This window comes from Protopterus annectens, chromosome 7.part0 (genome assembly GCF_019279795.1).
Source record: "Protopterus annectens isolate FY-2018-M chromosome 7.part0, PAN1.0, whole genome shotgun sequence".
Taxonomy (NCBI): domain Eukaryota; kingdom Metazoa; phylum Chordata; order Ceratodontiformes; family Protopteridae; genus Protopterus; species Protopterus annectens.
In genome coordinates, this window is record NC_056739.1 from 483,193,182 (window position 1) to 483,208,797 (window position 15,616).

General features: G+C 42.4%; 1 protein-coding gene across 1 annotated transcript in view; it reads left to right on the top strand.

The window, feature by feature from the left end:
- MINK1 (misshapen like kinase 1) overlaps window positions 1-15,616 on the top strand; it is a 1,658,622-nt gene that overhangs the window by 1,190,250 nt on the left and 452,756 nt on the right. Inside the window, exon 22 of the mRNA XM_044077078.1 lies at window positions 2,152-2,243. Within this exon, the coding sequence (XP_043933013.1) occupies window positions 2,152-2,243 (92 nt within the window). The remainder of the gene's footprint in view (window positions 1-2,151; window positions 2,244-15,616) is intronic.

A 15,616-nucleotide genomic window follows, 5' to 3' on the forward strand; every position in this document is an offset into this window, starting at 1 on the left:
TTGCATTTATCCAAATTTAGCCTTCCTAGAGGGCACCTGGCATCTGGGGCAAGAAACACTGAGGAAGATGGCGTCGGCTGATGCCTTTATACCCGCAAAGCTGCAGCTATGACGTCGGGTGAAGTGCGACATCAGCCGAGGCCAGACCCAGCCTTTGGAATCCGGCCGACCGAAGGGCTGCCTGAGGCCAGGACAACCCATTTGTTAGGACTGCAGATGCATACCTCTCGGACATCTACATTTATGGTAGGTACAAAACTGTACTTTCCTCTGTCGAGCAGTGACACAGAAGTGACCCGCGGGGTGAACCTGTGATCTCCCATCCACTCGTCAAGATTCCTCTTGAAGAGAGTCAGTGAGGGGCTCTGCCTAACATGGACTGGGATTTTATTCCAGAGTGAAGGGAGCCTCTGGGTTATGAATCTGTCCCTCCAGCATGTCCTATTTATTTCTGTGCTGAGGTTCAATTCTGTCGATCGCGTAGCTCTAAGGGATTTGGATTTTCTGAGGTGGAGCAGGTCCATTAATTCCGGGTTGGACATGGCTTTGTACGTCAGGCTTAGATCGCCTCTGAGTAAGCGGTATGCAACTGAGTAGAGCTGGAGTTTTAGTCGAGCAGCATATGGCATTTGTTTGAGTCCCTTGATCCTCTTTGTGAGGTACTTTTGGGGTCTTTCTAGTTGCTGCAGTTGTCTGGTAAGGTACATCCCAAATGGGACATTGTACTCAATTATGGGCCTGATGAGGGAAGAGTACAGGGGCACAATGACCTCCCTTGATCTAGATGTGAATCCCTTCATGATAAGATGGGCTATATAGAAGGTCTTTCTAACCACTTTGGCAATGTGATTGTCGAAGGAGAGATTACTATCAACTTGGGTCCCTAGGTCCCTAATTACTACTTCCGTACTTAATGGATTACCACCTATGTGGTAATTTGTGGGCACTTTGTTTTTCCCAAAGGGTATGACTATACACTTTTTGGCATTTAGTTTAAGGCCGTGGCTCTGGCACCAGTTATCCGTTTCTATGACTCCCTTTTGGAGGATGCTTGTGTCAGCTGGATAGTCAATTATGGCGCCCAGTTCGCAGCCATCTGCGAACTTAGTCAGCCACAGTCCTCCTGTGTTCGCCTGTACCTCAGAAAAATATATACCGAATAGGAGAGGTCCCAGGACTGAGCCCTGTGGGACGCCACTTGTGATTGGTTTAGAGTCCGACATGGCTCCAGCAATTCTGACTATGTGGGTTCTGTCCTTGAGCCAGTTTGCAACCCATCTTATGACATAGGGGTTTATATTTAAGCTGGAGAGCTGGTCTATGATGCCCGAGTGTGGTATTGTGTCGAAGGCTTTTGCGAGGTCCAGGTAGGTTGTGTGAACTACCTTACCCTCATCAATGGCCTTGGTGACTGTTTCAAAGAAGTCGACCAGGTTCAAGAGGCAAGATCTGCCCTTAAAACCAAATTGGGTAGGATCCAGTGTCTGTAGGTCCACAATGTCTTTGAGTTCCATAATGATCCTTTCTATAGCTTTGCAGACCAGGCTAGTCAGGCTTATGGGACGGCAGTTTCCAGGGTCCGTGGAAGCACCTCCTTTGTGGAGTGGGACCACTGTTGCTGTACGCCATTCTTTGGGTACATATCCTGTAGTAAGGCTGAGATTGAGCAGCAGCCTTGTGTGTGGGTTCAGCTCTTCTTGGAGTTCTTGTAGCACGCAGCCCAGAACACCGTCTGGTCCCATTGATGCTGTGTTTTTTGCTTTGGAGAGGGCGGTTCTCACCTGGGCATCTGAGATGTCAGGGAGGCAACACTCTGCTGGGATAGATATTTGTCCTTTTGGAGGGGGGGGGGGAGTTTGCACTGAACCTGTCTGCCAGGGTGTTGGCAATGTCTGTGGGTTCAGTGTATTTTTTGTCATTATGGACTAACTCTGAGCATATCTGGGAGTTGCCACCCAGGTTTCTAACATAACTAAAGAAGACCTTATGATCATCTTTAGTGTCTTGTGTAATTTTTCTCTCAAAGCTAGCCTTGGATGATTTTATAATTTTATAGTAATGTTCATTTCTATAGTTTACATGTTTGACTAGTTCTCAGTTTTATTGTGTGTGCTAGAGTTAACACTGATAAATATCTTCACTCTTTCACAGCCCCTCCCAAGATTGAAGGATCTCCAGTGCTTTCTCAAGAGAATAAAGGAAAAGAGGAACCACGATCTACATTCCGACCAGGAAGGCCTGCGGTAAGCAAACAATGCATACGTTATGACCATCAGACAGCAGGAGGAGAGAAAGTTGAAAGGAATCATGGAGCTTTGCTTTACATTCTGATGTCAGTGTTAGGATCCTGGCCCTATGACACCAACTCTTGAGATTTTCCTAATTCATTCAGAACATTTCCAAAAAACATTTTAATGTTTCTTTACCAATGTCATTCAGTGGTGTTTTTGGAAATATTTGTTTATGATGGCAGCAGATGCCACACTATTGTATTTCTCATGGTACTTTTAAGCATGTTGATCCAGTGTTAATCAGGTGAATGCATGTTGTGCTCCTGCCACATAGTAAGTTTATAGAGGTTTCAGGTGTCCATAAACTTGTCATGCTTAAGCATGAACTGCTACAGAATGTTGACCTATCAAATTCTGTGGCACACATCAGACTTTCTGGAAGTAGGGAGTTGAACTGGTGTGTTTGTGCTTTTTTGTGTGTGTGGGGGGGGTTGATGAGGAAACTTCAGAATGTGTTATTTTAGTGCAGAGGATCAAAACTGATATTTGAATGGAAACACTTTTGTTATTGGACAGGAAACTTGTTTAACTATCTTTCCAGCAGTGGTTGTTTCCTTTTCCACTGTGTTCTGATAGAGGATTGTTAATTTGCAAGTTTTCTAACTCTTCATTGCACTTGCATAAAATTAGAAAGTTTGTGTTTATACTGCAGAATCCAGGGGGAAGATGTATTGAATTGCTTTTGTAGCAAAAATGAATTATTTTTTTTTTAAATCCCTCCTTCCAGAGTTTTATTCCTATGTTGTCTAATATATGCCAGTAGTCTTCCCTCCTACAAGACAGAACAGAAGCATATAAAAGCTACTTCCTAAATCTGGCAAAATGCAAGTCTGAAATTACACCACCAGAAATCTGTTGGCTGATGAGGCAAATTCCAGTAAAATCAAAAGTGAAAAAGGTAACAGTCCTTTCCTATTGACTCACAAAGTAGTTTTTTTATTAACAGCATGCAAGCTGTTAATAAAACGACTTTATATATCACATGGAGAGGATTGTTACCTTGTTTTATTTAAAATAATTTACCTGAGCCAGGGAATTTCTTATAGCCCTGAGATTCAGGCTCTTAGTTCCTCATGCCAAACTTCATAAAAGGTTATGGTGGTATTTCAGTTCATTGTGCACTCAGTATACCAGAACTGTCTGTCAATTTCTGTTACTCCTTATCTGGTTCAGAACTCCACTATGGTGGGCCAAACATGTAGATTACAATCCTGGGGTCCATTGTTGGAAGCCTCCATCAGAGCTGAGCATTGCAACAAAGTGCCTATGACTTTGCATGGCAAGCCTGTTTCCAAAAAAAACAAGGTTCGGGGTTGTATAAAGTTGATTGCACAAGTAGTCACATCTGTATCAGAGAGGACAATGATCCATGTTCTCAAATCTTAGTTGTGTATACAATACAAAGTACCCTCAAAGTTAGAGACAAGAGTACCACAGTTATGTGGTACTTGAACAAGGTGAGATAGTCTTTCCCCTTTGGTTGACTAGCCATGACAGTTGGGAAATGGCCAATCAACACAACATTTTTTTGCAAGCAGTCTGCATCCTCTCTCTTTTGAATGCAATGGCAGATTATGTAAGAGGGTCTAGGACACTTAAAAATGGATGTTACGTTCGGTTCAAATGTTTGCATTGGTTTGGAGTTTCAAATGTTTGCATTGGTTTGGAGTTTCAAATGTTTGCATTGGTTTGGAGTTTCAAATGTTTGCATTGGTTTGGACTTTCAAATGTTTGCATTGGTTTGGACTTTCAAATGTTTGCATTGGTTTGGACTTTCAAATGTTTGCATTGGTACAAAGCAGTCAACTGACTCTTTGCAGCAAACTTCTTGCAAACAAATAACTGCACTAGTTGCCTTATAGATAAACCTGCAAGGGGAAGTTTTACTATGCCTTTCCTCTGTTCCCTCCCGTTCCCAAAGTGTTTCAGAAGATAAGACAATCCTACAATGCAGCTGCTGTGACCCCATTTTGTCCAAGACATCTTTGGTGCTCTCTTCTCAAGGAATTGGACAGGGGTTGCTTACCAACCTGTTTTTTTCTCTTGTTGGCTTTACTTATTCCGTGGATCTCAGTAAATCCCAGTGTACAAACCCTGAAGCTGAAAGTGTGGGTGTTAGGATTTTAAATCCTTTTAGGCACCAGCTATCTGAGGTATGCTCCAGACTTTTAGAGATGGCTGGAAAACCTAATATCTGAAGGTCTTGTATATCCAAGTGGAAAGGTTTTTTCTAATGTCAGAAGAAGGAACATGACCTAGTACAGGAGAGGCACCTAGTCCTTCAATATCACTGTGAGGTGCTTGTCTGGTGTGTCCTATACTTATCGAGGTGGTAATTTGACCTATCTCTGTTCATTTACCACTAAATCCTCCTCTGTCTAACTCTAAACAGGTCAAACTTTCAAGGAGTTCTACACATTAACTATCAAAGAAAGAGTGACTTCTCCTTGGATTTTGAATTGTGTGTTAGAAAAGATGCTTTCCATCTTTTTGAGACAGCTGTTGGTTCTTCATTGAAGTTTTTGACCTGGAAAAATGTCTAATAGCCTTAACCTCATCAAGAAGAGTCTGCGAGTTACAGGTGTTTTTGTGCTCGTTTCCCTTTATAGTTTTTATAAGGATGTGGTAAATCTTGGTACTGGTCCTCCTCTCATGCCTAAAGTGGTTTCTAAATTCACTTTTAATCAACCTGCCCAGCTTCCTGCATTCTTTCCAAGCCCTCAAAACAGGAGAGAGAGAATTATTAATTCTCTAGATGTTCATAGACATATAAGGGTTTACTTAAAGACAAGAAGACCTGAGGAAATCTAAACAGTTTGCATGTTTTGCAGGAGTTAAGTGGGCTTACCTGTATCTAAAACTATTTTTAAATGAAGCTGAAGTGTATTTTGTTTTATGGCAAGCAGCTGCCAGGTGTAGTTAAATCGGACTCTACACCAGTAATAATAGGTATTGTTTTGTCACGCAGCACCTACACCTTCTCTGGATCAAACTCTCTTTCTTAAGATTGCAAAGTGTGACAATGTATGCCTTTAAAAAAAAAAAAAGCTGGACAACTAGATGGGTATTAACAAATTCAATCCTTGTATGACTGGCCTTGCAATCCTTAGAAGAGAGGACAAATGTTGGGCATCAGCAAGTTGGAAATGGCCTCACAACTCTGCCTTATAACTCCTGTGATCCTACCAGAACAGCTGCTTCAGGTGCTTTCATGCTAGGGGTGGCCTCTCAAACCATTTTTGGAGCAGCCACTTGGTCCTCTAGCTACACCTTCACTAAATGTGACAAACTTGGATGTTCAGTCTAGAACCAGAACATGAGTTAGAGGTCGTCATTCATGGCATCCTAAGTTTGGAATGGAGTACTCTGTCTACACAGTCTGATTAAGCTCTGGGAATTTGCTGTGAAATGAAGAATACTGCAGCAATGATCTGAGTTCCTAGGAATTGCAGACCGCCTATATAAGATACAAATAGTTACTTTTCTGCACTTTGCAGCTCCATGGGTAATATTTCATGCTTAATTTATGCTTAGAAAATTGAAAATTTCAAACACACTGTAGCTCTTGTCGCACTTTCTAGGCCATACTTTGATGCCTTCAGCTTTAGTGTTTACAGTTTTCCTCTGTTTTACTAATTGTATATTTTCATTTGCTGGTCCTATTTTTTATTCCAATTGTTGGACTTATTTTGTTTTTCATCACTTTAAGCATTTTATACTAATATTGTCTGATATGCATCTGTCCCCACCAGAACCAAATACATTGGTAAACTCAATAAAAAGAACTCCTGGTGGTCAGTAAATATAAATAAACTTCATAACAGAAGAACAGCAGTGCTGGGATTACCATTGTATTAGTTTCTTGGTGGTGAGTGTTATTTTCATTGTGTTCGCACCTATTAAGACTAGCAATGCCCCCTATGCACTTAGGCTTGATTTTGAGGCTAGGGATAACCCTAAGTCTTCAGCTATGTTCAAAACTAAAGTAATTAACAGCACTACTCAGAACTTATTGATAATGGCACCTTCTCTACAAATTCTAAAGACATTGTCAACATATTGGCTAACAAATTTGCTGCAGATTTATCCCCTGAAACTATCATACTGGAGTTCTCCTCACCACCAATGGCCCCAAGGACCATATCCTTAAAGTACTCTCCAAGACCAACAGTTTTGCTGCTTTGGGTCCGGACAATACTCTGGGTTGCTTCGCAAACAGTAAACCGTGTCAAGCAGACCCTTGCTAATACCTTCCTTAAGTTGTTCAACACTAGGCTTTGCCATAGGCTAGGTTCCCTTAGTAGTGAAGTACTTTTGGTTGTGGTCCCTCCTAAGGGTGGCCCTAGTATTGAAGCAAGCAACTATAGACCCATTGGGATTACTAGTCCTGTCTGCAGTGCAGTAGACTACTTCATTACTGATTTTGTAAACCACAGCATTAAGAATTTAATCAGCCTTAACCTACAGCACTTTGGATTTGCTAAGGGCAAGGCATACCTCCTCATTCTTGTGAACTATTTTTAAAGGATCACTCAGGCTGTGGACAAGGGTCAAAATATTCAAGCTGCCTATATGGGCCTTACAAAAGCATTTGATAACACACCACATGCTTGGATTGTAAACAGGCTAATTGTGTTAAACCACAATTCCTACATAGTAAGATGGATTGAAAACTGGCTTAAGGACAGAACCCACATCAGGGTTTGACTGATAGCATTCCATAGGGGGCTGTACTGGACACCTTCACTTAAAGCATTTATTCTTCTGATTTCAGCAAGGATCTTGAGCTGACTAACTTTGCTAATGACTGCAAGTTGGGTTTAGTTGTCAAATCAACAAATGATGCAAATTCCATTAAATGGAATTATGTGCAAATATGTAGCGAACTATGGGCTCAAACTAAAAGCTAAGAAATATGCAGTGTCATCTCCTTCAGTAAACAAACTGCAGCCACCTACTGAGTCAATGACGGCCCACTCTCTAATGTTTCTTGTCAGCAGAAACCTGGGCAGATGTCTTCCTCTCCTTTTATCAAAATGTATCAACCATAATCAGGATTTTCTTTTCTATATTTTGCTTTTAATCACCAAGGTTGTCTCTTCCAAAACTGGGGAAGTTACTGATGTCCTTCAGTATCACTATTGCAGTATTCACCACGTTTGGGATCTCCTGCCAAGGATAGTTCAATGTCCAGCCAGTATACCAAGGCCTTTACTTAGGGAGCATCATACATCCGATGTATGCTCCCTGCAGAAGCATAGGGCACAAAAGTGATGTGCAAACTCTCCCAACTCAGGAATTCATTGCCACAAGTCTGAATGCTGTTGCATGTTGGTCTGCACGCCTGTCACTTTGCTGGTTATACCGAGCCTATGTCTTTCTTACAGAGTGTTATGTCATCCAAAAAAGGGAAATGTCAGTGTGAGAGGTAGATTCCCAATAGACTGCCATGATAGATGCCTGCTTTGCTTGGGTGTTTCTCACAACCACAGTATTTCATCTGTCATGCTTTTATACCCAAGACTGGTGTAGCTGCCTTTGTTCGCTTTCCGTTTACATTGATAACCAGCGTCTCGAGCTTTTGCCTAAGGTACCGTGGCAGAATCTTTTCACCCAGAGGTACAGCCACCACTTAAAAGCTTAAGTCCAAGAAGTCTAGGCTTGAATCTGCCGCTGTCCAACTTCCATCAGATGTCTCTTGAGATAAGAACGCAGAGGATAGTCTGGCATTGAAATCAGTTTCTTCCGCCACAACCTTCTCAGAGGCTTGCACAGAACCTGCTTTTTGTACATCCCCGCAGGTCTTGCAAATGTCTGCAGTGGATGTTGAGGGGGGAACACAGCTAATTATTTCTAAGGAACCTAAAAGGATTCCTCAGATGCTTGCTAGTGAAGAGATGCTGGGTGCCTTATTAGAATCCAGGCAGGGGTCCAAACCTCTGTTTTGTCAGAGCAGACATCCCAGTGAAGATGGGGCAGAAAACCTAAGCATGTGGTATTGGCTCCCAGGGATCCACAAAGGAAATGAATGGTAGGACTTCACTCAAGGTTTGTTCACTGTCTTGATGGCATTAAAGCTCCTTGGGGTGTTGGTTCCTGCACCTCTTCAGTCCTCTACCTCTGAGAGGGCTAGGGACTTGGAGTCTACATATGAGGATTCTAACTCTGAGGCTGACTCCTTAGCCTGTTCCTCTCAATTGCCTTCACCTTTAGACTGTGAGTCAGAGGAGGAATCAGTCAGTCCTGATTCTGCTTTAAAGGAGCTTTACTTTGGTGACAAGTTCCAGCATCCGATGGAGCATTTCAGATCGGATTGCTCCCAAGTATTGGATGTCCAGAAAAGGTATTATGAGTTGTTACAGATGGACTCTCTTAAACCTTCAGCTGTCCCTCCTGTGTTAGCTGCTCTATTGGGTACCTTTTCTGTTGCTTCCCTGATAACGGCTTGTCAGCTTACAGCTACTAAGAAACCTGATCGGTTCTATAAGGTGCCAGGTGCCTGCAAGTTCTTGTACAAGTGCCCTTTATCTGATCCTGCAGTGATTTCTGTATCTACTGATAAGCCTTGCCATCTAGGTTGTTGCCTTCTTCCAAGTTCCTTCCTTCAGATAAGGACAATATGGCCATGGAGAGGGTTGGTAAGAGTTATACACTTTGGCTGCTTTAGCCTTCGGTGCCATCAGTTGTAAGACTAGCCTGTCACTTTCTCAGATTGGGAAGATTTTCCGATATGCTTGACTACACTTCTCAGGCTGCTCGTCCCTCTATCAAATGCAGCTGTGATCCTAGTGATGCATCTTCTAGGGCTGCAGCCTCACATCTATTTTTGTGATGAGGAGCTATTCCTGGCTTCGCCTTTACTATCGAACACAGTTTGCTGTAGTTATTTCTGTTTGTTTGTCTTTGCCTTCAGTCCTTGCCAGATGATATCAAAGCAAAGCTTCTGGACGCATCCTTGGATAACCAGAATTTGATTGTACTGCTGTGGTTAATCTTTTCAAGACCTTACAGGATCAAGGTAAGATCATGAAAGGTTTGAAGCAGACTTTTGTCTCGCCTATTCCCAACTTTGAGGAACTCTCTGGTAAGACTGTTTTTTTGCATAGATTGAACAGTCTTCCAAAAGTAAGAAGGCTCATAGTTTGTTTTTTTATAAGCTAACTCAAACGAGCAGACCGCAGAATGCCTTTCCTCCTCTTGAGGGTCTTTCATAAAACTGAGACGGACTCTCCAAAAAATCTTATTGGTGACTCCCGTTTGGCCCAGATAGCAGTGGTTCCCCCTCTTATGGCCCAAGAGCAGGCATAACAAGTTAACTGACTGCATGGATCTTCACATATGACAGTGGCTCTCTCCTTCACCCACATCTCTCCACTCTTCAACTGATGCTTTAGTTGGTAGGGTTTTGATTCCTTTCCAACACAGTTTTCTGAGGCCATGCTTAGAGTCCTGTAGGAGGCCAGGAAACCCAGTACCAAAAAGTCATGTCAAGTCTAAATGAAAGAGATTTTCTGTTTGGTGTTAAACATCAGAGCCCCTTTTTAGTGGGGGTCCCCTTAGTTCGTTAATACCTGTGTGAACTATTATATGCTGGCATAGCATATTCAGTGAAAGTCCACTTATCAGTCATTTCTGCATGTCTGCCACTTACTCCTCCTTTGGCTTCTAGTTTTGAGGTGATCAGTTTTTTAAAGGTGTCCTTCAAATTAGACCCCCCCCCCCCCCCCAGGAAAGCACATTCTTGGGATCTTTATTTTGTCCTTGAAAAGCTGACTGGCTCTTTTTGAGTGTGCTGCTGCTGCTTTGCAACATTACACCTAGAAGACTGTTTAATTCCCCCCAGAAGGGTGTCTGAGCTACAGGCCTTGATGGCAGTCCCTCGTTTTTTGTTTTACATAGAGACTGGGTGCGTCTCCATATGAATCCTTTTATGCCCAAATGATTGCTTGAGCTGTCCTGTAATCAGTCTCTCCAGCTTCCTTCTTTTTTCCCTTTTCTGCAGTCTGTTAGTGAGAAAGTTCTTCATACTTTGGACATGCATATACAATTTGGATATTTAGACAAAACAAAGGTCTTTCATAAATTTAAGCAGCATTTTATTTCTTTTCATACCAGGGCATTGTTTTTTTTTTCCAGTTTGTAAGCAAACCAATCCCTTCTTGTATTTCCAAGAACATTTCATGGTAAGCAGTTGACTGCTTCTGTGAGGGGTCATTCCACAGGAGCAGTGGCTTCCTTGGTGGCTTTCTTCAAAGGTTTGGACACCATCTCTGTTTTCGAAGCCGCTACTTGGTCTTTGGTTCATACATTCACAAAACAGTACTGATTGGATATTATTTCCAGGGCCAGCTTTTGCACTCTCCCAGAGGTAATGAATACTGCAAAAGTGATATGGAAGAACATAATCAGTTGTGTAAAGTCTTACCATAACAGTAGATGTCCTTCTTTTCACTGTTGCAGTATTCACTCCCTCTTGCACCATTTTCTCTTCCTTTTGTATGGGTAGTATTTTTGTACTGGCCAAGAGGTTACTTTCCTTCCTTTTTCTGGGTGTTCATGTTCTCCTGTCTACTGGGGGTCCTGGTTCTCCTGGGCCATTTCTTTTCTGAGGTGGGAGTGTACGTACATCACCTTTATGCCCTATGCTTGTGCTGGGAGTATCCAAGCAAATACAATGATACAAAACATGTCTGAATATTTGTTGGCAGTAGGTCTGAAGTACAATACTCCCTAGATAAAGGCTTTGGTGTACTGGCCGGACTTTCACCTATCCTTGACAGGAGATTCCAGAGGTGATGAATACTGTGTAGTAGTGAAAAGAAAGACATCCACTGTTACGGTAAGATTTTGCGCAACTGTTTTTTTTTTTATAGAATGTAACATACCCTTTGGCAGTTTTCACTAGACATATCAAGTACTTGAAAGACCACAGATGTTCATATCATAATGAATCTCTGGCATCAAAAATCTTAACAGTAAAGTCTGAAGTCACTCGCCCTGTACTCTTTCATATTGACTGTTGAGGGGAGACCTCTGCATTGCTTTTCTTGCCCTCGGAGATTCCCATTATCCAAAACCTCCTTTTTCAGTGTCAGACAGTATAGTCAACATGCGAATAAGATGTCTGAATTTACATCAGGGCATAAATCTAAATGGAGAGGAGAGATTCATCATCTAAAGCCTCCCGTTTATATGAAGTAGATTCCCCTTGCATGTCAGGCAGTGTGATTCACTCCCTGCTTAGGCATTTGGATAGGTACCCTAAGGTGCACCCTGAACTTTACAGGCCTTGCCCGCCTTGAAAAGTTTAATAGAGCATAAGGGAGGTTATTTGCAAGATGCATGTGACCATTTATGCAGTACAATTGTGTTTACTATGATTTGTCTTTGTCAGCAGTAAATTGGAATATTTAACTGTTGCATCTCTGCCTTATGGCCCATGAAATGGCTGAAAAATGTCTTTACCGTTATAAAAGATAAATATGAATTCCAAGCTATATAATTGTATTGTCTCTGCCTTATTACTGGGGAAATTGGCTGAAAAAGGCCCCTGTACCAGTCTGCTCACTTGGTAAACAATAAATAACTTACCATAATGGTAGGTGTTCAAGGAGGCCATCGTCACAGTAGCAATAACCCTCTGTCCATGCCCTCTAGTGGTATTCTTTTTGAAGTTTACTTTTGTTGCTTGGCTGAAGTACTTTTAATTTCTTTCCTCCCCTACCAGGAATCAGAATATTCACCCTACCTTTAATATTATCTTGGGGTTCATAACATATCTTTAGTAAGTTATTTTCCTGCCTAACTTGTGTCTTCATCAGTACAAGGAAGATATGAAAATGACATGCAATCTCCATGCCTCTTACGGCAGCACTTTCTTGCATGTCCTTCAAGCAAATGTGCCTTACAGGGGGGGGGGGGATCCTGAGCGTCAAGAGGCTGTCTAGATGGAATGGACTTTTGCAGAGAAAATCACAGATGTTAAGAATACTGCAGCAACGAGGTATTTTCACATCTACCATCATAAGTTAGCCACAAAATGTTTCCTTCTGTCTTCCATAAAGATTGTATATCTTGTCTAATCAACACTTCTGTTAAAAAGCGACTCTCTAGCTTGCTCTTTGCCAGCTCATCTATTTCCATATGTTGGCTCTCCATCATTTGCTGAGATTTTGCCTGTAGCATATGCTTCGTTCAGAGATGATGGGGCCTGTACCATATGGCCATCCACCCCTTTGGCAGTGTTGTGAAATCATTTTTATCTTGAGGGAGTTGCTGCTCCCAGTACTTGTTTTCTGGCATTTGTCATTCGCAGAGTATTGCGCTTTGGCTGTTGGATTCAAATTGCATACGTTTACAGGAGCTACAGTATAGATTTCTGCTCAAAAGTTGCAGTTCCATTGGCACTTTTTTTTTCATGGTCTTGCCTCATGATCATTTGCTTTTTAAGTTGTTCCTTCTGGCTCTTGGCTTTCTTTATAATGGGTTGTAAATAATAATAAGCATTTTTTACAGTTTTTCCCCACAACAGCAAGCCCCTTGAAGTTGGATGCAAAGGATTTGAGTACTCACCATGCCATATGAACTTAGACTATTCTGCTTAATTGGTGCTTCATTACATTAGTGATGTCACTGTTTTGAATGACCTCTCCAGCTTCTTCATGCAGACTATTCTCTGTGTATTTAGACATTAATTTTATCATGTTGCATATTTTTTTTGAGCTACAACATGTGCCCAGTTGGAGGCAGACCTGCAAGCCCTGAGGATCAGATTTTCCCTTCTGGCATGGCATAGGAATGTCATTGGAGAGTCCTGTAACTTGAAACTGAATTGTCATGACTGTGCTTCCTGAAAGAGGCTCATGTGGCAAAAACTGTTGAGCCCTCTTGAAGATCAACTGGTACTATGGGTGATGTATTTTCTTTTGTCCTCAAGAAATGCATAGTTCCAGAAGGTCCTCTAGTCACCAGATTTGCTGTCCATTCACAACTTACTTATAGAATGGTAAGAAAAAAATTCTTCACTCTGACTTCCATTGTTTTCCTTGAACAGTGATGCTATTTTGGACAGCATCACTGTTTCATTTTAATTTGTTAGCCTCAGATGGAAGTTAAATTTATATCATTTAATTTAACTCTGATGCTTCCGGATGCGTTTATGGAGAGATTACCCATTTTATTGTTGACTCTTCTCTGGGAGAATAACCAAAAAAATAAATAAATAACTTTTTTCTGTGCTTTATTGTGAGAAGAATGTAGTATGTACCTCCAAATCTGAGAGGTTGTAAGCACAAGCTCATTTTTCAGTGACTTCATTGAAATTTTCCCCTTTGTCGTCAAGAATGGCCACAGATATGGGTGTGGGTTGGTTAGTGTACAGAAGTGACTTAAGTGTTGTGGTATCTTTATTTTCTGTTTTCTGGCACCAGGTGATGTAACTGATCATGAAATGGATTGTAAAAGCAAGGCCGCATGATGAACCTACTCCGACTAAGTGTTAGATTTTCTTTGTGTTTCACTGTTGCAGTCATCACATTTGGGTTATCCCTGCCAGGGTAGCCCTCAGTCGACCCGAATACCAGAGGCGTAGTATTTCTGTCTCGGTTGTTGTCGCTCCAGGACTGATGTCAGGCCATCAGTGGTATAAAAGCAGGCAAGCCAACGCCATTACATCAGTCTCTCTTGCCAAGGAGCCTGAAGCAGAAGCAGTTTGCATGGGTGCTTTTCGGCCACTACCTGAGTTTTCGTTTCCGAATTGAAGTTAAAATCTTCTAAAGTTAAATACCCTGTTGGGGATCATTTTTTCTTGCTCTAACCAATGTCAGAAAACGTTAATTCATCTCGCCTGTGGAAAGCAAATGCCACACAGAGACTTTCATTCTTACTGTGTCACTTGCTTAGGCCCAGACCACGACGTCCCCCGCTGTTGCTTTTGTGCTTTGGTCAACGCCAGAACTATACATAATCGGGCCCTTATTGTAGCTAGATATTTTTGCTCGGTCCTCGAATTCTGATATGGTTTTGGTAAGCCATCCGGCAGCAGATGATCTGAAAAAATGCAAGGATAACGACAGAGATGGACCGCACAGGTCCAAAACTACCGACGACGTTTCTGCTAAGCTAGTCGTCAGTTCTCCGGTCCTCAGTGAGGCGCTCTCGCAGACCCTGATGCCCGCTTCTGTGGATTCGCAGGCTGCTACTGAGACCCTTTCGGAGTCTGGTATGCCGCGCGACTCTTCATCTGCAGATGTCTCTGCCTTGGATGGCTCCGGAGCTGCTGAGCAGGCACCAGCTTCCGAGGAAGTATTTTGCACTACAAATTCTCGACACAGACCGACTTCTTTCACGTCGACCGTTATTTCGAAAACTACTGAGTTTCTAAGGCCCAAGTTATAAACCACACCCAAGAAACTGACGACCCAATCTCAGGCACCTGCTTTCTTGCCTCAGTCTCAAATGCTTAAAATGGCGGAAGACCTTATAACGCTTATCAGGGGAAGCCAGGCTACCCCTTCCAAAAGAAGAAAAGATTTATCCCCAGTAGTTTTATCTGAACAGAAGTCCGATGACTGATGCATTTGAATATGAAGACATGCAACCCCTGTCCGCTTATGAGGATTCTGATGCAGAGGAATCCATTCCTTCAGCCTCTCCACCCGAGGACTTTTCCTTTGGGGAAACCCTACGTACTTTAAGGGAGCATTTCTAATGGGGAATGTCCTCAATCTGAAAAGAGACTAGGGGATTTCTTAGATCTTCCACAGCACAGACCTCTGGCCATTCCTCCTGTCCTGGATGTTGCGGATGATGTTTTTATGGAATCCAGTTGACTCCTGACACACTCCCTCCTGCTCCCAGGAAACCTGACAGGTACTATAGTGTCCCTGACTCTCTCAAATTTCTTTTCAAAAATCTTACTGTTGACCCCGAGGTTATATTTCAAGGGCCTAAAGGAATTAAAGCAACTTCTGCTAAGAATCCCACCCCCTCAGGCAGAGATTCCCGAGCATTAGGCAGATGGGGTAAAACGTATGCACCTCTGCTACTCTTGCTGTTAGAGCACTAAATTGTCTGTTCCATATGCTAAAATGTCAGCAACGTACCACGGAACTCCTCAAACAAAAAATATCTTTTCCTGCTTGTGCAGAAAATAAAGCGTTACAAGAGTTCATGCATTCTGCAAGTGAAGTAACTAAGCACACTGTACAATGTGGATGTTCGTGTTACACTGCTGCAGTCATCACTATTGGGTTATCCTGCCGTCAGGCGGTCCTGCAGTCAGCCCGAGTTCCAAAGTCTTGGTCCGGTGTCGGTTGCTGTCGCTT